Genomic DNA, 21,490 nt, shown 5'->3' with positions numbered 1-21,490 from the left:
GAGGGTTTCGAGGTCAACCCACAGAAACCAGCACCTCACAAACAAGACCACCTACCTACCAGGGACAATATCAAAGGGGAGGTTTTCGGGGACAATACAGAGGGGGCCAATTCCCAAGAAACCGGGGAAAATTTCAAGGTCCCAAAACCCCTCAAAATAAACAGTGACTCACAAGTCACACAACCCCTTCACACAACACCAGTGGGGGGGAGACTAAGCCAGTTCTACAAATCTTGGGAGGAAATAACAACAGACACTTGGGTCTTAGCAATTATCCAACATGGTTATTGCATAGAATTTCTCCAACTCCCTCCAAACGTCCCACCGAAAACACACAATATGTCAAAACAGCATATAGACCTTCTAGGACTAGAAGTTCAGGCATTGCTGCAAAAGGACGCAATAGAACTGGTACCACGTCATCAAAAGAACACAGGAGTTTACTCACTGTACTTTCTAATACCAAAAAAAGACAAAACTCTAAGACCAATACTAGATCTCAGAACACTAAACACCTACATCAAATCAGACCACTTTCACATGGTCACATTACAAGACGTAATCCCACTGCTCAAACAGCAAGACTACATGACAACATTAGATCTAAAAGATGCGTATTTCCATATACCGATACATCCTTCGCACAGGAAATACCTAAGGTTCGTATTCAAAGGAATACATTACCAATTCAAAGTGTTGCCATTCGGAATAACAACTGCGCCAAGAGTCTTTACAAAATGCCTGGCAGTAGTAGCTGCACATATCAGAAGGCAGCAAATACATGTGTTCCCATACCTAGACGATTGGTTAATCAAAACCAATACGCTAAAACGGTGTTCACAACACACAAAATATGTCATAGAAACCCTACACAACCTAGGTTTCTCAATCAACTACGCAAAGTCACACCTGCAGCCGTGTCAAACACAGCAATACTTAGGAGCAACAATCAACACAGCAAAAGGGTTTGCTACTCCAAGTCCACAAAGAGTACAAACATTTCACAATGTAATACAAACCTTGTATCCAAAACAAAAAGTACAAGTAAAAATAATACTGAAACTACTAGGCATGATGTCTTCATGCATAGCCATTGTCCCAAACGCACGATTGCACATGCGGCCCTTACAACAGTGCCTAGCATCCCAGTGGTCACAGGCACAGGGTCAACTTCTAGATCTGGTGTTGGTAGACCGCCAAACATACATCTCGCTTCTATGGTGGAACAGTACAAATTTAAACAAAGGGCGGCCTTTCCAAGACCCAGTGCCAACATATGTTACAACAACGGATGCTTCCATGACAGGGTGGGGAGCACACCTCAATCAACACAGCATCCAAGGACAATGGGACATACATCAAAGAAAGTTTCACATAAATCACTTAGAACTGTTAGCGGTATTTCTAGCGTTGAAAGCATTCCAACCCATGATAACCCACAAATACATTCTTGTCAAAACAGACAACATGACGACATTGTATTATTTAAACAAACAGGGGGGGACACACTCGACACAGTTGTGTCTCCTAACACAAAAAATATGGCATTGGGCAATTCACAACCATATTCGCCTAATAGCACAATTTATTCCAGGGATCCAGAACCAACTAGCAGACAATCTCTCTCTGGATCACCAACAAATCCACGAATGGGAAATTCACCCCCAAATACTGAACACTTACTTTCAAATTTGGGGAACACCTCAAATAGATCTATTTGCAACAAAAGAAAACGCAAAATGCCAAAACTTTGCATCCAGGTACCCACACAGGTACTCCCAAGGCAATGCTCTATGGATGAATTGGTCAGGGATATTTGCGTACGCTTTTCCCCCTCTCCCTCTCCTTCCATATCTAGTAAACAGATTGAGTCAAAACAAACTCAAACTCATACTAATAGCACCAACATGGGCAAGACAACCTTGGTATACAACACTACTAGACCTGTCAGTAGTACCTCATGTCAAACTACCCAACAGACCAGATCTGTTAACACAACACAAACAACAGATCAGGCATCCAAACCCAGCATCGCTGAATCTAGCAATTTGGCTCCTGAAATCCTAGAATTTGGACACTTAGACCTCACACAAGAATGTATGGAGGTCATAAAACAAGCTAGAAAACCTTCCACTAGACACTGCTATGCAAGTAAATGGAAAAGATTTGTTTATTACTGCCATAATGAGCAAACTCATCCATTGCATGCGTCTCCAAAAGTTGTAGTAGGATATTTACTACATTTGCAAAAATCCAATCTAGCTTTCTCTTCCATAAAGATACATCTCGCCGCAATATCTGCTTACCTGTAGATTACTCATTCAACTTCCCTGTTTAGAATACCTGTCATTAAAGCGTTTATGGAAGGCCTAAAGAGAATTATACCACCAAGAACACCACCTGTTCCTTCATGGAACCTCAACATTGTCTTAACAAGGCTCATGGGTCCACCTTTCGAACCCATGCATTCTTGTGAAATGCAATACTTAACGTGGAAAGTTGCATTTCTCATTGCCATCACATCTCTAAGAAGAGTAAGTGAAATACAGGCGTTTACCATACAAGAACCATTTATTCAAATACACAAGAATAAAGTAGTTCTAAGAACAAATCCAAAATTCTTACCAAAGGTTATCTCACCGTTCCACTTAAATCAAACAGTAGAATTACCAGTGTTCTTCCCACAGCCAGATTCAATAGCTGAAAGAGCACTACATACATTAGACATCAAAAGAGCACTAATGTACTACATTGACAGAACAAAAGTAATTAGAAAGACAAAACAACTATTTATTGCCTTTCAAAAACCTCATACAGGAAATCCAATTTCAAAACAAGGTATTGCCAGATGGATAGTTAGGTGCATCCAAACCTGCTATCTTAAAGCAAAGAGAGAGCTGCCTATTACACCAAAGGCACACTCAACCAGAAAGAAAGGTGCTACTATGGCCTTTCTAGGAAATATTCCAATGAACGAAATATGTAAGGCAGCAACATGGTCTACGCCTCATACATTTACTAAACACTACTGTGTAGATGTGTGCACAACAAGCCACAGTAGGACAAGCCGTACTAAGAACTTTATTTCAAACTACTTCCACTCCTACAGGCTGAACCACTGCTTTTGGGGAGATAACTGCTTACTAGTCTATGCACAGCATGTGTATCTGCAGCTACACATGCCACCAAACGGAAAATGTCACTTACCCAGTGTACATCTGTTCGTGGCATTAGTCGCTGCAGATTCACATGCGCCCACCCGCCTCCCCGGGAGCCTGTAGCCGTTTGGAAGTATATCTTCAACATTTGTACATTTGTAAATATATTACTTTAACCTTCATTTGGTACATACGTATTCATTCCATTGCATGGGCACTATTACTAGCATACACAACTCCTACCTCACCCTCTGCGGGGAAAACAATCTAAGATGGAGTCGACGCCCATGCGCAATGGAACCGAAGTGGGAGGAGTCCCTCGGTCTCGTGACTCGAAAAGACTTCTTCGAAGAAAAACAACTTGTAACACTCCGAGCCCAACACCAGACGGCGGACTATGCACAGCATGTGAATCTGCAGCGACTAATGCCACGAACAGATGTACACTGGGTAAGTGACATTTTCCTTCTTTGTCCACTGGGAGAACTGGCTGAAGTTTGGATAATATTCATTGAGATGGGTGTGCCACTAATTTGACAGCGTTTGCCTGTTTTCTTAAGGCTTGTTGATAATATGCACTGCTACTGTATATAACCGGAGGTTCCCACCTTGATGACGGGGAATGATTCCAGCTTGTGAATTCAAGAAAGATAAAATAATGGAGAAAAGGTAATTAGGCATTCATCCCAGTTTCAAACAATTCCCGTTGTTCCAGGTAAATCCTAGTCAAGATTTGCATCTTTAATCGCTTTTATTTCTTGTTTAATCTTTGCCACCATGTTAAATAGTTAGACTACAAAATCTTGGCGACCAAAATCTCCTCAAACCCATCACAATTTATGGTTTTTTCAGACCTCTCAAGCTACAGAGTTATGTCTAAAACAATTAAATAGCATAAGTGAGTGCAATTACATTATTTGAACTATCAGCTCTCATCCCTGCCACAATAAAGAAATGAGAATATATACTGTAACATGGAAACATTACATTGAAATATGGTATGTTGTTCACATTGATATAAACCAAGAATTGAGATTGGGTTTGTGGTGAGAGCATAGCTGCTGTTGGTTGCATTGGGAGATACATATTCAGAATCTTACATGGTGGGAAAATATTGTCAAGGTTACATTACTGGATACAATTCCTAAGCAAATAAAACCGTTTCCTCCGTCCTGATCCCTTAAAACAACTGTCACTTAAGGTGCAGTCTAACAGTAATTGCTACAGTAGTGAAATAATTTGCCTCCTTTTTTGAAGGCCGCAAATGTTTTGCTCTCAATGCTTTGTCAGTAGCCCTTTACCTTTTTCTCCACTAGACCAGCAAACCTGATGGCATCATGAATTTGGAATTCCTCATATAAGCGATTTGCAAATAACACATAAACATTCTCATCTTACCGAGCAGTTACTGCTGTGCTCATGCAATGGTTCATCACGTGCCTTCTAGCATCTGTCCCTTGATGACCCTAACCTGCTTGATGCTGAACTCCGCATTACATGTCATATTCTCTGCTGCCTTCTCGCTCACATTTCCTTTCTCCATCACATCTTTTACACAACTGCAGTGGAATTCAACAGCAATCTATGGCTCTCCTTTTTCATAAACTCTAGAGTCACCCGTACATGTTACTACCTTCTTAACATGTGCAAATTCTGCCCTCACCGCTCATTGTTTTCTACAGTGTCAAAAACTGTAACAACCTCTTGCTCTGCATACGTTTTGTGGACTATCTCACCATAATTGAGGCTTATACATCTCCACATGGTGAGCATGAATCAAAAATTCTAAGCAGCAGTTACTCACTCAGCATAATTCTAATGAAGGCTCTATTTTCCTTTTTTACTGATTTTTAAACATACATGCTTTCAGAAAACAAACTGTTTCCTGTTTAGCTACTAAATGCTAAAAATGGGGCTTCATGTGAGTGACTCTCCATGCTGTTTTGCATGGATTCCAGGCCAACAGCTGAGCATCTAGACAGCATGGAGAGTTAAACAGGATGAGATTTCCTTAAATTTAGGCATATGTTAAATATAGTTGTAGTATAATTCTAAGTTTTACCTGTGAGTGTAGTATTTTGTTATATTTGTCAGCTAATTTGCTAAAACACAACAGGCATCAAAACATGAGTGCATGTTTATCAGTTAAACAAAGGTGGAATATACAATTTTACATTTTCATTCATTTTCAAAATAGAAAATAAATAAATGCCAATAAAGTAAGAAGCCAAAAATAAATATGGAAAAACATTTAAATCTCATAAACTGGGATCTCTACTTAAAATATACATACTTATGGTTGCATGCTAGTTTAAGTCATGCATAATTGATGTAAATATAGCACAGTATGCTGGTCATGTCTGATAAATGATATTACAAGCCTGGGAGCAGTCCTGAAAATAATAATCAGATCTTCGTTTTTAAACATGTCAATTCAGCTTTGTCCATTTGTGGTTAGTTTGTGTCGTAACCAAAGGCAGTGGTTCCCACCTCTCTTGCATTTGCATGATTAGCCACATATTTTCCCAAGATTTTCAGGTCTTAAAACTTTCATCAAGAAGTCATACTCCAGAATTTGCAACCACACCAGCTATGCATCCTGCTTCCTTGCAAAAAAAGTCTAACGTTTCAGATGAATATTTTTGTTGAAAAGTGCTGTAAAGCTGGTCCACGTAAAAAGAGCAGGTGCACAATTTCAGAGACGGAGTTCACGTGCACTGATCTTTTGCTTTATTTACTTTATCGGCAGATACTACCATAAAAGAGCCCATAAATACAAGCAAATAAAACCTCTGCACAATAAAATCCTTAAAATCATGTTAAAATTAGCAATAAACAATTTCTGAATAGCAAGTAGCAAAAAAAAAAAAAAACCACTAGTAAAGTAAAATTACCACGACTAAAACATACAGGCTTATCGTAAGAGGGACGATAAATTGTAGGGTAGGGCTAAACACTTTACACAGGTTGTTTGCCAAAAAGAGTGAGTGGAGCAGTGTGCTTCTCAAAAACCAACACTACCCTGCCTGATTCTCCATACGCGCATTAAAAAACAGGATGGCGCAAATACAGTCATGGGTGCTGTGTTCGATCTGAGGATCTAGAGACAGCCATAAAGTCCCTGATCCCCATACTCTGCCAAAGCGGTAATATCCACTTCCTCCGACTACCGGAATAACACTTAAAGAAAAACAGCATATGGTTAATCCATTGTTCAACCTGAGAACAAACGGGGCAAGTCAAATTGCGATCACTGTCATGGGGCCTCCTGGTAGCAGTAAAGGTGCGCAATGGCAAAATCCAGAGGGGAAATTTGATACACAAGTTTGATGGGTTGACCATTTCTATGGCTTGTACAATTGGGGGGCGGGGCAATGATAAGGCTATGACTTGTTTTGGCAAATCTTCTAAACACAGTTGTGAGCGAATTCCCCTTAGTTACTTTGTGGGAAGTTGGTAAAGCTATCGACTGGATTACTCCAGGGAAAGCGCTGGGGATAGATAAGCTGCCAGGGAATCTGTTTAAGGCGGATAAGGCAATTTGGGGTCCATAATTTGGCAAGCACTTTAATTGCATTCTAGAAGGGCTTCCCACTCCCCCCCCACCTGGGTACGGGCCGAGATTGTACCAATTTGTTAGAAAGGGTTTCGATCTTTGCTATCTAATTATTGGCTAATTAGCCTTATCAACAGTTCGCAAAAACGTTTCTGTCTTACATTGTTAAACAGGGTTGTGAGTGGGTTGAGACCACAGATGTTATAAGAACCTTACAAGCAGGGTTTAGATCAAGAACCAGCACTATCGACCAAGTGTTTAATTCACAACTTATCGACTGAAAGTATGTGGTTTTGGGAGGTGGACGGCTTTATGCAGTCTTTGTCAAGCTCCGTACTGCCTTTGTGCCCAGGGAGGCTTTGTCGAGCTTTTTAATCAAACTAGGTGCCCCCAGTCATGTAGTCGGTGTCATCAGGAGATTGCACCAAAATAACTGTGCGCAGGTGAGGTATGGTAAAAATGGGGAATTGACAAAGTGATACCAGTTACGAGGTGGATAAGGACAGGCTGCGTTCTCACTCCAACCTTTTTTTTTTATTATATATGAATGGTTTGATATCCCAGCACTGATTTTTTGACAAGTGGCTGATAAGTGTCGTTAACAATTTGGACACCACTTCAGTTATGGTCCGAAAATACAAAGAGTTCCTTGGGTTAAAATTTACTTCCATTTTAACAATACTTACCTGCAGGTTGAGAATGAAAATATTTTAAGAAAAATTTGAATTGATTTAAGCCACAGGATTTGAGAGGATTATGCCCAAAGAAATACTGATGTAGTGACTAAACTAGCAGAACACCATCACATTCACCTTGATTGGGATTAGTTGGAATTGTGCATTTCTCTATGCTTTTTACCAAGATCAAGCTATTAAAATGCTACGCAATACCCATATTCATCACAAATATCCTTCAGCAGTCATCTTCCTCTCAAAGCATATTTCAGACTGCTGTCCTGGAGCCATGGAAGACTTCCACCAAAACCCCAGTTCTCTGAATTTGTCGACATGGTTCCGCTTGTCTTGGAATTTGATAATTTAAGCTTACTTCATAACTATATACTTGTCAAGGTTTAGAGCTGGCCCATCAGTCACTGCTTACTACAGAAAATGGAAGGAAATTTGTGTATGGTAGCTAAACAAAAATCTAAGTCCATTTAGCTGTGACCTGCATGTCTTATTCAGGAGTGCTTTACAACATGCTTTGGTTGGTGTACACCTGGTACTGCCCTGACACATTTTTAACAAACCTGGTCAGAAGCATTATTTTTTAATTTAAAGTCAAAGCTAACTGAAAATTCTCTCATGTCAAATTTCCTGATCTAGCCTTGGAAATCAGTGCTCGTTTTTCAATTTTTAGCAATGTAATCTCATGAAATGTGGCATGCGAAAAGGCTGTCATGCTAGCACTAACCTCTACCAGAAAAGTCTGTGAAATGAACAACGTTCATCGAAGATGCTGTCAGTTATACATAATCAGTGATATTTTCATTACTGGTTTGGTTTCAAATCATGCTAATTTTACTGAGAAGGTCCTCTGTGTTTTAGATACGAAAAAGGCTCTAAACTACAAACTTGAGAGTATTGTGTGTCATTTCTTTGTTTGCAGTTTACTGCAAAAAACAAATGAAAGAGGATCATTGACAGTCTGGCCATAGCAGTGTACAAGAGTCATTATAGTGTATATCTTAAACCAGCCGTGTGCCACTGAATCAATGTGGGTCTTAAAATATGAAGAGTTCCAAGTCTTCATTTTGGAAAGCAAATATAAATATTAAAGAAAAGCAAAAAATTACAATAACTTGTGCTTTTCCTGGTGAAGAGGGTAATTCTGTGCAATGCACCGAAGTTTATTCCGAGCTATTTATGCTAAATTGACAGATGACATAGCTTGGACAAGATTGCAGGAGAGGACAGATAAATCATTTTGAAACAACATTGTACATCAAAGTCTTTGATTTTGGAGGACTCAGTAGCTAAAGAGATTCCATACAATTACCTGTTATCATCAAATATTTTTCTGAACTTAAAAATAACTAACTTTGATTTCGTTTATAATGACAAACATATGTTGATCACTAGGAGGCTGAATGATATGATCCTTTGAATTAAGCTTATTGATAATATGGAGATGATGGTTCTGCCCTGTATGTCTGTTTAGACCACAACTTCCGGGTGGTGTAACAAGCTTAAAGTTACCTAATTATTAGGTTGTGAACGTCTGTTGATCCATAATGTTTATGATAAGCTTGCATGGACATTATATATGCATATATACTAGTCCTAATGCAATACTGAGCAATGAAATATATAGATTAAATTGTATCTACAGTATTTTAAATTCTCACCCTATTTTCTCATTAACTCACATGTGAATTTGAAGCGCACCTTTGGGGAAAGTAGGAAGTCGGTTCATACATTTTCATGCTCACTGCAACAATGCATATAAACCCTTGGTCAGGGGGAGACCGTTTAATGCCAGGAGGCTCCATGGTGCTTTGCCCGTGAACTGAGAACATTGGCAACGCCAGGGCTGTTCTTGCCTCGCTTAGGCGGGAACAGTATAATGGGTATGGTTACATTTCTGAAAAGTCAGTAGAGACTATAATGTAGGCTTCTCTTAGTACACAATTAAAATATTTGATAGAGACTTCTAGCTGCTTAATCCTTACCTTTGAATTCTCCCCAGGCATCAGACTGGATCTGGAAGATTTTTCATGAGTGGTACCCCTGCGCGCTGGTAGGTGGCATCAATCAGCTCGTGTCCGTTGTTGTCTGCACTGCAAATATTGTTGTGGTACTTATATAGGCGCTACCCAGGCTCACCAACATCAGTTCCTTTACTTCCGCTCTAGCCAGCGCTGATCCAAGAGAAGAGCTTCCCCTTAGTCATTTTTTGACTTCATTTTTTAATTTCTTGTTAAACATTTTTGAGTTTAACCTCCTGGTGCATCAAGGATGTCGTCATGCAAGACAGGTTTTAAGCCCTGAGGATCCTGTCATCAGGATATGTCAGTGACGGATCAGAATTTCACATGTTTGTGATGTTTGGGGTGCCAGCACGACCTGAAGTCATGCTCAGAGTGCTGGACCATGTAGCCGAAGGATTTAAGGGAGCAGTCCCTAAAGCTGATGGCAGCCTGACACGCAACTCCATGCAGGCCATGGTCCCAATCGAGGGGAAGCTCCAGGGGACCAGTTGTGTAGTCCAAAGTCATCGTCATTCCACTCCAAGTTCTACGGACAATCAGGTAAGTTGCGGCAGAAGTAGAAGAACATGTCTCCTACTTCTGCTCATCCATCAGTCGATGCAACAAGATTTCGTCTGCATTCTAGGCCTCATTCTTCAGAGCTTGGGACAGCTTTGTGCCTCCACAACTTTCCAGGAGCCAGAGCAACCCCTGCTCAACTTGAGGAGTTTTCTAAGGCAATGCGCCTCATATCTGGGCTGACATGGCTGGAACAGCAGGGCATATCCCTAGTAGTTCTACACCTGGCTGGATCTCTGAACACCAGAGCAGACAAACTCAGCCAAAGATGCCTAGCGGATCATGAATGGCATCTCCATTAGGAGATGGTGCCAAGTATCTTGCAGCAGTGGGGTGAGCCTCGGTTTTATCTGTTCGCCCCTGCCGAGAATGTGCAATTTGAGCAGTTTTGCTCGCTGGAGTTTCTAAGCTTGCTCTCGTTCGGAGATCTTTTTTTCTTGAGTGGAATTCAGGCCTCCCCTATCTCTTTCCGCCTGTATCACTCTTGCCCAGAGTTCTCATGAAAATAAGGAACAACCAGGTCCAAGTAATTCTTGTGGCTCCGGCATGGGCATGGAGATCCTGGTATCCAGATCTATTAAGCATGTCCATCGGTCCTTTGATCAGACTGACCATTTGGGAGAATTTTCTGTTGCAGCAGCAGGGGATGGTTCTTCACCCAAAATTGTCCACTCCCCACCTTCTTGCGTGGAGTTGACAGGTTTTGACCCTCCTCCCGAAGTCTGCAGTGTCATCTTGGCAGTCAGACGTCGCTCCTCCAAAATGGTATTCACCTGCCGTTGAAATAAATTTTGTGGCATGGTGCACAGAAAAGTCTGACTCCACTTTCTGCCCCTCTCTCTGAGGTTCTACTGTATATCCTTTCTCTTGCCCAGCAGGGCTCTGATTTGGGCACTCTTAACGGTTGTTTGCCTGCAAAATCTGCCTTGTGGTTGCCTGTTCAACCCTCTTTGTTTAATTGTACATAGATTCTGCAAAAGTTGTACTCATCTTTTTCTCCCTTCCCCATTTACTTGCCTAGCTTTTTTGATGTGTGCTCCCTTCTATCCTCTCCACAATTGTCGCCTCAGGTTTCTCACATTGAAAACAGACTTCCGGGTGGCAATTATATCTGCCCTCCGAGTGAGTGAGCTGCAGGCTTTGTCATCCAAGCTGCCTTACTTGTCTATTTATCCTGACAAACTGGTGCTTTGCACACAGGCCTCTTTTCTGCTGAAAGTGGTCACACCCTTTGATGTAGGCCAATAAGTCACCCTGCCTACTTTTTACGCATCCCCACATCTCTCTAAGGAAGAGGAGGCTCCACCACCTGGACCCAAAAAGAACGTTGGCATTCTATCTCAATTGTACCCATGAGCTCCCGGTCAATGACCAACTCTTCATGTGTTAAGCAGATGCGTAGAAAGGTAGGGTGGTGCAGAAGCAAACCATCTCTTGTTGGGTCGTACTCGGCATCAAGATCTACGATGCACTAGCCAAAAAGCAACCTCCTGAAGGCTTACAGGCTCATTCCACCAGAGCTAAAGCTGCGACCACTGCATTATCACATGGAGTTCAGGTCCTGGATATCTGCCAGGCAGCAACTTGGGTCTCTGCACGGTTTGCTCAATATCACTGCCTGGACAGTCGGGTAGCTAGGGATGGCCATTTTGCCTATTCAGTCTTGCAGGACTTTCTCATTTGAAATTGGTTCGCAGACCCACCTCTAGGGAGGGTATTGCTTGGGTATCTATTGAAAGGTAAGGAATCTGCAGCTAGAAGTCTCAGATTGATAAGTTATTCACCTTCAATAACGCCTGATCTTGTAGAGACCATATCTAGCTGCATATTCCTTATCGACCCACCCATCCTTCCTGCTCTTCGAACGGATTTCTAGGGACAGAGACAACCCCTTTCAGGGATCTAGTTTGACACACCAGAGGTCAGTGTTCTTCCTGGCTCCGCGCTTCTAGCGTGAAAAGTTGTGAAAAGAAACTGATGTCGGTGCACCTAGGTGGTGCCTATGTAGGTACTGCAGTGTCATTCCTGGCGCAGATGCTGACGGACACTGAGCCAATCAATGCCACCTTCAGCGTGCAGGGGTAGTGCTCAGGAAAAATCTTCTGAATCCAGTCTGATGCCTGAAGAGAATTCAAAGGTAAGGAATCTGCAGCTAGACATAGTCTCATTCCCGAAGTTAAGTAACTTGTCCTTTGGGTGTGTTCTTTTTGTTCACCATCCTTAAGAAGTGCATGTGCTTTTGATAAACATATTCCCATAATCACTTTTCATTTTCTTTTTACAAAGTTGTCTGTTTCAGAGATTTGTAAATATATATTTTTGGTATTTCTTCACATCTTTGAATCAAAAGTGGGAAATTCCACATAAATAAGTAAACTTGTAAGAATGTCTGGGAGATCTCGAGCACTTTCATTACTGACCCAGCCCCCATGACCAGGGTCACTGCAATTATGGGAGAGGGTTGACTAAGTTATGGAGCAAGTGAAGAGAAATTATACAGGAAAAAGTGGAACATTTTTGATTGTATTATGTAATTAACTTGTCATTTTTACACATTGTAATACTGACTGGGCAGAGTGTTAAACTCAATAGTACCAGTTTAATGACCAAATACAGAAATACCCAACTGAAAGATGACCACTTAAACAGTGCAAAGGGCCTTTCACTGCATATAAACACCTGTCATTGTGTTTTACTACTTTTTGATGCATTTGTGCTAGAAACATTTTTTGGGTTAAAATCTGCAGATTATGCTGAAGATGGTGTATTGTATGGCAAAGGCGGCAAATCTATAATCATATGGAAAAAGCTGCAGAATTTCAGAATTCATTTGGCCCGGCCTATAACTTATCCCACAGTGTGTCTGTGAGATCCCTGTTCATTTTCCTAGCTCTACTGGTCCGTATGCTAGCCACACTGGTCTGAGGACTAATAGATATATACTGTGGAGTGGTGCCAAAAAACTTATGTCTTACATCAGTTCACTTTGTGGATATCTGTGGTTCTGAGATCATTGTGATGTTTTCTGCAGCTAGCCTGGCCACGTCATTCCAGATCATTACAGGCATTGTTTTTATCCTCAACTTCATATGACCACATAATGCATTCTGGGTGTTGTAGTCTTGCGTTGTTGCCATCGAATGTAGTTAGACTACCACATCTGAAAATACTGATTGTAGGTGAAAAGTTCAGAACTTGACATTGTCAGTAATGACGTGGAATGAGCTGGTCACACAGTCTTTACCTTTTTTGATACCTTGTAACAAAATCCGTAACTTGCAAAATATCCTACAAATGTAGCATTTTACATGTAGAAAAAAGTAGTTGACTCTCAGCTGTGGCGTTTGTGTGATCCATCTGAGTTGGAGCTGAAGTGCTTTCATGATTATAATGGTTCATATGGGGAGAGGGAACCAAAGGCAGATGCAAGTGGTACCTGCATCCATTCAATGCTATCCTTAGTTATTTGTAAATCAGTTTTTTGCTGTGCTTGGTGGGCAGGATTCCCATTTGTGGTTATTGCATGGACAGTATTAAATAACTCATCCTTTTGGTTGGTAGTCCAGGATCATGCATAGCAGTTCTGTTTGGAATTTTGTACCAACATCAGTAGATATGTCTCTTAAGCAGATTGCATATCACTTCATAAAGAACTGCTCTGATTTGCTTGTTTTGATATTAATAAAATTTGTGAAATCTCTCATTAAGTGATTTGGGGCTACTGTTACGGATGATCACTGAAGTGTTATAACAATAAACTCAATTTTAAAAATTGTTGCTCACATTCAAATAGTTTTATTTTTAACCTGCTTACCTTTGTTCTACAGAACCAACATATCGTTCAGCTTGCGTGTTAACTGTCCATGCAGTGGGGCGTTATGCCCCGGATGTGCTGAAAAATCATGCTGGTTTGGTCCTGCCGCTTGCGTATTTGGGCATGCATGAAGTGTCAGACGATGAAAGTGAAGAGAAGGAGGACTCCACTATGTGGACCGAAGTTTGGCAGGAAAATGTGCCAGGTATATTTCTCCTTGGAATGAAACACTAAAGCTGGAATGCAACTTGAAGTTAAAAAAAAATATTGGTTATATGGTGAATTGCTTCTTAAATGGCACAGTCCTTTTTCCATATGTTTACCATGCAGTTCTTTACCAAAGGATATATGTGTCCCTCATAGGGGTAAGTGTTTGTTAGAAATTGCAACACAAACTTCAACTAACTGTAATTGTTGCAAAAGCACTTAGGTGTGTCTACATTGACTATATTAATATTTTTGCAATAGTTGTTATATTAAAATTGATCTAGGTATTTCATAAAATCTGCAAAAAATCATATTGCCATGTACATTGTTTAGAGTGCCATTGCGGGTACAGCTAGCTAATTGTCTTGACCAATCATGCTGTCTCTGGAAGGTCACTAAGCAATGGGCCATATTACTTCTCAGCCTAGTTAGCACAAGCCTGTGCTGAGGCTTTAAAATGTGTCCCAAGTAAGGTTCTAAGCCTTCCGTAACCCATAGTTCAGCATACATAAAGACACTGATATCTCTTTCGTGCCTCACGTCTTTATATAGCTGTGGACACTATGCTTTTAACTCTACCTTACTCCTCGAGCTCAAAGACTCTGAGCTATTAAACATGTTGGGTCTATCCAGCTTCGAGCAAAGGTTCTGAATATATCTAATTCGGGAAATATGCAAAGCTAAGTCAAGAGTGAGACATTCCTGAATCATTAGCCTGTTAATCTTAACTTACTTGTTTGTCCACACTCTATGCCAAAGTGGAAGGAAATTGAGCCTAATATGATCATCTAGAAAAGTTATACCAACTCTCCATGAGTAGATGATGATGGGCAGCTGGTTGGTACTGAGATCAGTATGTGAAGATAAGCATTCTCAGGTCTCTAAAAGCTTGCAGTGTTTACGCATTCCAGATATCTGCCCAATAAGTAGCCAGCTCCATACACTTTGCCCAATAGACTGTACCCATCTGTCTAAAGAGTTTCAGTCTTTAATTTCTTTGAGAAAGTAAAAAGGGTGGTTATGGCCTTCTCAAGTTGATTCGGCTTCATGACAACATTCTGTTTCCATTTGCCATCTGAATCAAATTGTACACCCAGATATGAGAAGGTCTGCCTCAGCTGGGCACCATTCAATCTAATATAGCAGGATCAGGAGTAGCTTGATCTGCAGATCATAATACATGTTTTATCTTAATTTACACTGAGTCCCAGCACACTTATGAAATCAACATAGGTACTTAGACAGAATTGGAGACCCTTCGGGGAGCTGGACAATTATACTGTCTCATCCTCATGAAAAAGTGCTGGGATTGGGCAGTGACCTATTTGAGGCATGTCCCTTTCCTCTCAACCACCATTCTCTCCAAGTTGTTAATGTAAAGTTTAAAGAAGAAATGTGCAAGGACAATCCCTGCCTGAACCGCCGTCTATGCAGAATTTACCATTAACTCCATGTCTTACTCTGGCACTTGAGCCAGTGTAAATGTCCCTTAGAATATTAATAATAGGTGTCTCCACCTCTTCCTCCCTCCATCAAGTGCGTCAATTTAGGATGGGATTCACAGTCAGAGGCACTTCACATATCCGTGAAGGCTAGATAAATTACACCCTCTTAAGACACCATATATTTTGTGATAAGTAATTCCAGGTTCAACAGTCCCAATACCTCTACAGAACCCATATTGGATGACTGCTAGAATTGAGAAATACCCTGCCCGCTGCTCCAACCTAACTAGTAGTTTTCTCTCAATGATTTTGATTAGGGCCTTGTTGAGACATTTGTTTTTGCAACTTACTATTTGGTAAATTACAAAAAATTGTTTGAGAATTTAGAATATGGCTGTGTGCTGTACTACAAAACTGTTTGCCAAGTGACCCCTGAGCACCAGGAGTAATTTCCACAACCTAGCGTCTCTCTAAGTTTTTGACCTTCACAGTGACTCCAGAGATGTCATTTTTGCACACTTCTTCCATCCACCCTGTCCTCAAGCATTTCCTATGACATTGAGAGGTATAGCCTAGCCTTTAAAGTCCCATTCTGATTGATCTCAGTTTTAAGCACTAATTGGCATCAATTTAAGGTTGCCAAACTCTCCTAGTATGTGGTGTAGGCATCGGGCATTATTTTGAATCTAGTCACAGTTACGAGGAAACTTATTTGGCAGTCTGTGGATGCACTGCTGAAGCATGCCAGTATTGCTTTGTCCTGAATCACAGCTACATTAGCTCAGTAGCATAAATCTAAGCAGGACAGTTGGACTCCAGCGTTCTTGTTAATGCTCACCACTTAACCCTATTCCATTTAAGAAGTTTGAAAGCAACCCTGTGTATCCTAAGTAAGCATTTATTTATTTATTTCATGTGTTTATTTTGAAGTTTTATATAGTATGCAATAGACCAAATTAATGTCGGAGTACTTTAGTTTTACGGTATATAAACATTTTAGTTTTGATATGTTTCAGTTTGCTTGGAGAAGCTTACAGACAACAGTCAAGCAGAGTCCATATATTCATAAAGCAGTTCATTCATAGGTCACCAAATCCTCACTTCTTTTCTTCTACTAATGTTTGTCTTACGAAGAAAGGGATTATTTGATCAGGGGTGGTCACGTAGGCCAGATACTGGAGGGTGTGGTCATCCAAACATCCAGTCTGGCACTTTGCTAGAGAGGTACTATCTGATAGAGACTTCTAATTGCAGATTCCTCACCTTTGAATTTCCCTAGGCATCAGACTGGATCTGGAGATTTTTCTTTGAGCAGTACCTCTGCACGCCGTCAGGTGGCGTTGGTTGACTCCACGGATGTTGTTGGCGTTGTGCTCGCTGTGATGACGTCGCAGTCGTATATAGGCGCCACCCCGGCCCCCTGACATCAGTTCTTTTCTTTCCGTGTCAGCCTACGCGCAGATCCGGAGGCGAGCTACCTCAGTCATTTTTTGACTACATCAACACTTTTGTCTAAATTTTTGACGAGTTTGTGGATGCGTAGAGGGATGTCCTGCAAGACCGGATTCAAGCCCTGTGACTCCTGTGACTGAACCATGTCGGTGACGGATCCGCACCTCGTGTGTCTCTGGTGCCTGGAGTGAGATCACGACCCAAAGTCATTCTCAGAGTGTCGGCCCATGAACCCGAAGATTTTGCGGGCATGGTCCCTAAAGCTCATGGCGGCCCAACACTCGACTCCGCGGTGCTCATGGTCCCATTAGAGAGGAAGGTCTTGAGACCGGCCGTGGAGTCACCACCACTCTTCGTCCTCCAAGTTATCGGGACATTCGGGTCACAAAAAGAAGTTGAAGAAGGACAAGCGTTCTTCATCTTCACCCCGTTGATCGGATGATACGACGCAGGAAGAGAGTCAACACACTAGGCCTCCGTCCATGGAGCCTTCCTCTGGATCGGCTCTGCGCTTCCCTGACTTCCCGGGAGGCGGAGCCACCTCCGCCCAACTTATAGAATTTTACGATGCTATGTGCCTCATTTTTGGGATGTCTGACCCACCTTCGGAGCCTTCAGGCATTGGTGAGTCGGTTGGCGGTTCCCTCGGTTTCAAAGCCTTCGGCTTAGGCCACGGCTCCAGAGGGCCCCACCAGATCCAATCGCGGATCTGTCCCAACGCCTGTCGTGCCATGGCGACCTTCCCTGGCGTCGGGTCAGACCTCGACACTCCCGACATCAGTTGGGCCCACAATCGACGTCGATCCCATCCTTATACCCGACGAGCCAGAACAACATGGATCAACGCCAATTCTATTCTCTATTAGCTCTCCTGGGCCCAAGGTTGATCCAGACCCTTATTTTTGTGGGTATGGATACAGGGAGAGTATGTAGGGGACGCTGGACCCTTTAGAATACCAGCTTGACCCCCAAATGGACTGGGTGCAGGATATGGGTGATGCCAGTGGTCTAGACACCTCCCCTAAAACTGGTATGCTCTCTCCTCCTAGCGTGGCTATGGAGGAGGGTACTTCTTATTCTATGGTGGTGAGAAGGGCGGCTGAGGTCCTGGACCTCGAGCTACCTTCTGTGGAGGTTAGACCTAACTTCCTAACCGACGTGCTTCAGCCGGGGTCTTCCTCTTCGGTGCCCCTTCTACCCTTTAATGAAGCACTGACAGACGTCCAGACCCAGCACAGGGGCTCCTGTGAATAGGACGATTGCCCACCGCCATCGGCCTGCGCCGTCCGACCTGAAATTCCTCACCCAGTACCCCACACCTGAGAGGCTTGTCATCCAGGCTTCTTCTTCATCTGGCGCATTCCCTGCCGCACCTCCGGATAGGGAATCAAAAAGACTGGATAGTTTGGGGAAGTAGTTGTTTTCTTCCAACAGTCTAGCACTGCTGTCTGTGAACACCACATGCATTTTGGGCTGCTATTCTCATACTCCCTGGGATACAGTTGCGCAAGCACTGCCTGCAGTTCCAGAGGAGGCCCAGACTGTCCTTTCCCAAGCCATAACAGAAGGGAGGGATGCAGCTAAGTTCATGATTCGTTGTCAACTGGATTTGACCGACTCTCTGGGCAGATCGCTTGCCATTGACGGTGGCATTGAGACGCCACACCTGGCTGAGAAGATCTGGCATTTCGGGGGATGTCCAGCAATCCTTGATGGGCATGCTCTTTGATGGCACACGTCTCTTTGGGGACAAGGAGGACTCGGCGCTAGAGTGCTTTAAGGATTCCTGAGCCACAGCCCAGTACCTTGGCCTCGCGGCCGCACCTAAACCCCAGAACTCCTCCTTTCCCCCCTTTCGTCGCCACGGAATGGCCACCCAACCGCAACCTTTTCCCCCTTGCCACCGACCCGCGCATACTGTACAGCCCCTGCTCGGCCACGGACGCGGGATCCCGCGTTCCCGGGGATCAGGGAGCCATCAGGTCGCCCAGTCCACCACGCTTCCTCTTCAGCCTCCAAGCCTTCCTAGTCCGCAGGTACATCAGGAGCCAGTAGGTGGCAGGATACGCCATCACCTGCCCCAATGGCAATCCATTACCTTGGACAGGTGAGTCCTCCAAATTATCCGAAGGGGCTACTCCCTCCCCTTCAAGACATCTCCAGCCATACCACCTTCATTCAATCATATATCAGAGGATCATATGGCGCTTCTCCACAGGGACGTCCAAGCCCTTTTGGCCAAATAAGCTATAGAGAGGGTTCAGGTGCCAGAAGTAGGTCGTGGTTGCTATTCCTGCTACTTTCTGGTTCTGAAAAAGGACAAAGGTCTTCGACCTATATTAGATCTTAGGTCCCTCAATCTCTTCCTAAAAAAGGCGAAGTTCAAAATGTTGACATTGGCTCAGGTCCTATCTGCCCTGGATCCCGGAGACTGGATGGTACGGTTGGACTTGCAAGACGCATACTTCCACATTCCTGTCTTGCCGGCCCACAGACGTTACCTATGATTCGTGGTAGGTCATGAGCACTTTTTTTACCGTGCTCCCCTTTGGCCTTACCAGTGCCCCTTGGGTGTTCACGAAGGTGATGGTAGTGGTGGCAGCTCATCTGGCCAGGTTAGAGGTTGTCCAGTCTTCCCCTACCTCGATGATTGGCTGTTGAAGGCGAACTCGCCCCAGACAGTCGTCTCCCACCTCCAGACTACGGTGAAACTTTTGCATTCGCTGGGGTTGACAATCAACATGCCGAAGTCACACCTGACTCCTTCTCAGACACTCCCTTTCATCGGAGCTGTTCTGGATACAGTGCAGTTTCGGGCATTTCCTCCCAAAAAGCTAGTCCAGGATATTCAGGCTATACAGATGTTTCAGCCTCTGTCCTAGATTTCGGTGAGAATGACACTGAGGCTGCTGGGCTTTATGGCCTCCTGCATCCTGTTGGTTCAAAATGCCAGATGGCGCATGCAGGCTCTGCAGTGGGACCTGAAACTCCAATGGGTGCAGCATCAGGGGAATCTCTCTGACAAGGTCCAGATCTTGGAAGGGACTGCGAAAGACCTGCAGTGGTGGTTAACGAATCAGGATTTGGTCATGGGCAGATCCCTACTGTAGGAAGTTGGCTCTGTATGCACTATTTCAAAGTAAGGAATAGTATGCACAGAGTTCTAAGGGTTCCCCTTAGAGGTAAGATAGTGGCAAAAAGAGATAATACTAATGCTCTATTTTGTGGTAGTGTGGTCGAGCAGTAGGCTTATCAAAGGAGTAGTGTTAAGCATCTGTTGTACACACACAAGCAATAAATGAGGAACACACACTCAGAGACAATTCCAGGCCAATAGGTTTTTGTATAGAAAAATATATTTTCTTAGTTTATTTTAAGAACCACAGGTTCAAGATTTACATGTAATACTTCAAATGAAAGGTATTGCAGGTAGGTACTTTAGGAATTTTGAATTAGAAAAATAGCATATACAGTTTTCACATAAATCACATATAGCTATTTTAAAACTAGACACTGCAATTTTCAACAGTTCCTGGGGGGGAGTAAGAGTTAGTTAGTTTTTGCAGGTAAGTAAACCACCTACAGGGTTCAAGTTTGGGTCCAAGGTAGCCCACCGTTGGGGGTTCAGAGCAACCCCAAAGTTACCACACCAGCAGCTCAGGGCCGGTCAGGTGCAGAGGTCAAAGTGGTGCCCAAAACGCATAGGCTTCAATGGAGAAGGGGGTGCCCTGGTTCCAGTCTGCCAGCAGGTAAGTACCCGCGTCTTCGGAGGGCAGACCAGGGGGGTTTTGTAGGGCACCGGGGGGGACACAAGTCCACACAGAAAGTACACCCTCAGCAGCATGGGGGCGGCCGGGTGCAGTGTGCAAACACGCGTCGGGTTTTCAGTAGGTTTCAATGGGGAGACCAAGGGGTCTCTTCAGCGATGCAGGCAAGGGGGGGGCTGTCGCCGGGGAGTCCTCCCTGAAGTAATTGTTCTCCACAAGTCGAGCCGGGGGCGTCGGGTGCAGAGTGTCAAGTCTCACGCTTCCGGCGGGAAACACAAGTTGTTTCAAAGTTGCTTCTTTGTTTCAAAGTTGCAGTCTTTAGTGAACAGGGCCGCTGTCCTCGGGAGTTCTTGGTCCTTCTAGATGCAGGGCAGTCCTCTGAGGCTTCAGAGGTCGCTGGTACCTGGGGAGAGCGTCGCTGGAGCAGTGTCTTTAGAAGTGGGGAGACAGGCCGGTAGAGCTGGGGCCAAAGCAGTTGGTGTCTCCGTCTTCTCTGCAGGGTTTTTCAGCTTAGCAGTCCTCTTCTTCTTAGGTTGCAGGAATCTGAGTTCCTAGGTTCTGGGGAGCCCTTAAATACTAAATTTAAGGGCGTGTTTAGGTCTGGGGGGTTAGTAGCCCATGGCTACTAGCCCCGAGGGTGGGTACACCCTCTTTGTGCCTCCTCCCTGAGGGGAGGGGGGCACATCCCTAATCCTATTGGGGGAATCCTCCATCTGCAAGATGGAGGATTTCTAAAAGTTAGTCACCTCAGCTCAGGACACCTTAGGGGCTGTCCTGACTGGCCAGTGACGACTCCTTGTTTTTCTCATTATCTCCTCCGGCC

At 43.4% G+C, this 21,490-nt stretch overlaps 1 protein-coding gene across 2 annotated transcripts in view; it reads left to right on the top strand.

Annotated features, from left to right (window-relative positions):
* The window catches only part of ECPAS (Ecm29 proteasome adaptor and scaffold), a 790,558-nt gene that overhangs the window by 664,859 nt on the left and 104,209 nt on the right, over positions 1-21,490 (top strand). For both annotated transcript variants that reach the window (XM_069240017.1, XM_069240008.1), the window contains exon 41: positions 13,810-14,001. In XM_069240017.1, coding sequence (XP_069096118.1) covers positions 13,810-14,001 — 192 coding nt within the window. The remainder of the gene's footprint in view (positions 1-13,809; positions 14,002-21,490) is intronic.

Source organism: Pleurodeles waltl, chromosome 1_2 (assembly GCF_031143425.1).
Source record: "Pleurodeles waltl isolate 20211129_DDA chromosome 1_2, aPleWal1.hap1.20221129, whole genome shotgun sequence".
NCBI classification, from domain to species: Eukaryota; Metazoa; Chordata; class Amphibia; order Caudata; family Salamandridae; genus Pleurodeles; species Pleurodeles waltl.
The sequence above is the reverse complement of the archived record's forward strand: the minus strand, read 5'-3'. Positions and strand labels throughout refer to the sequence as shown.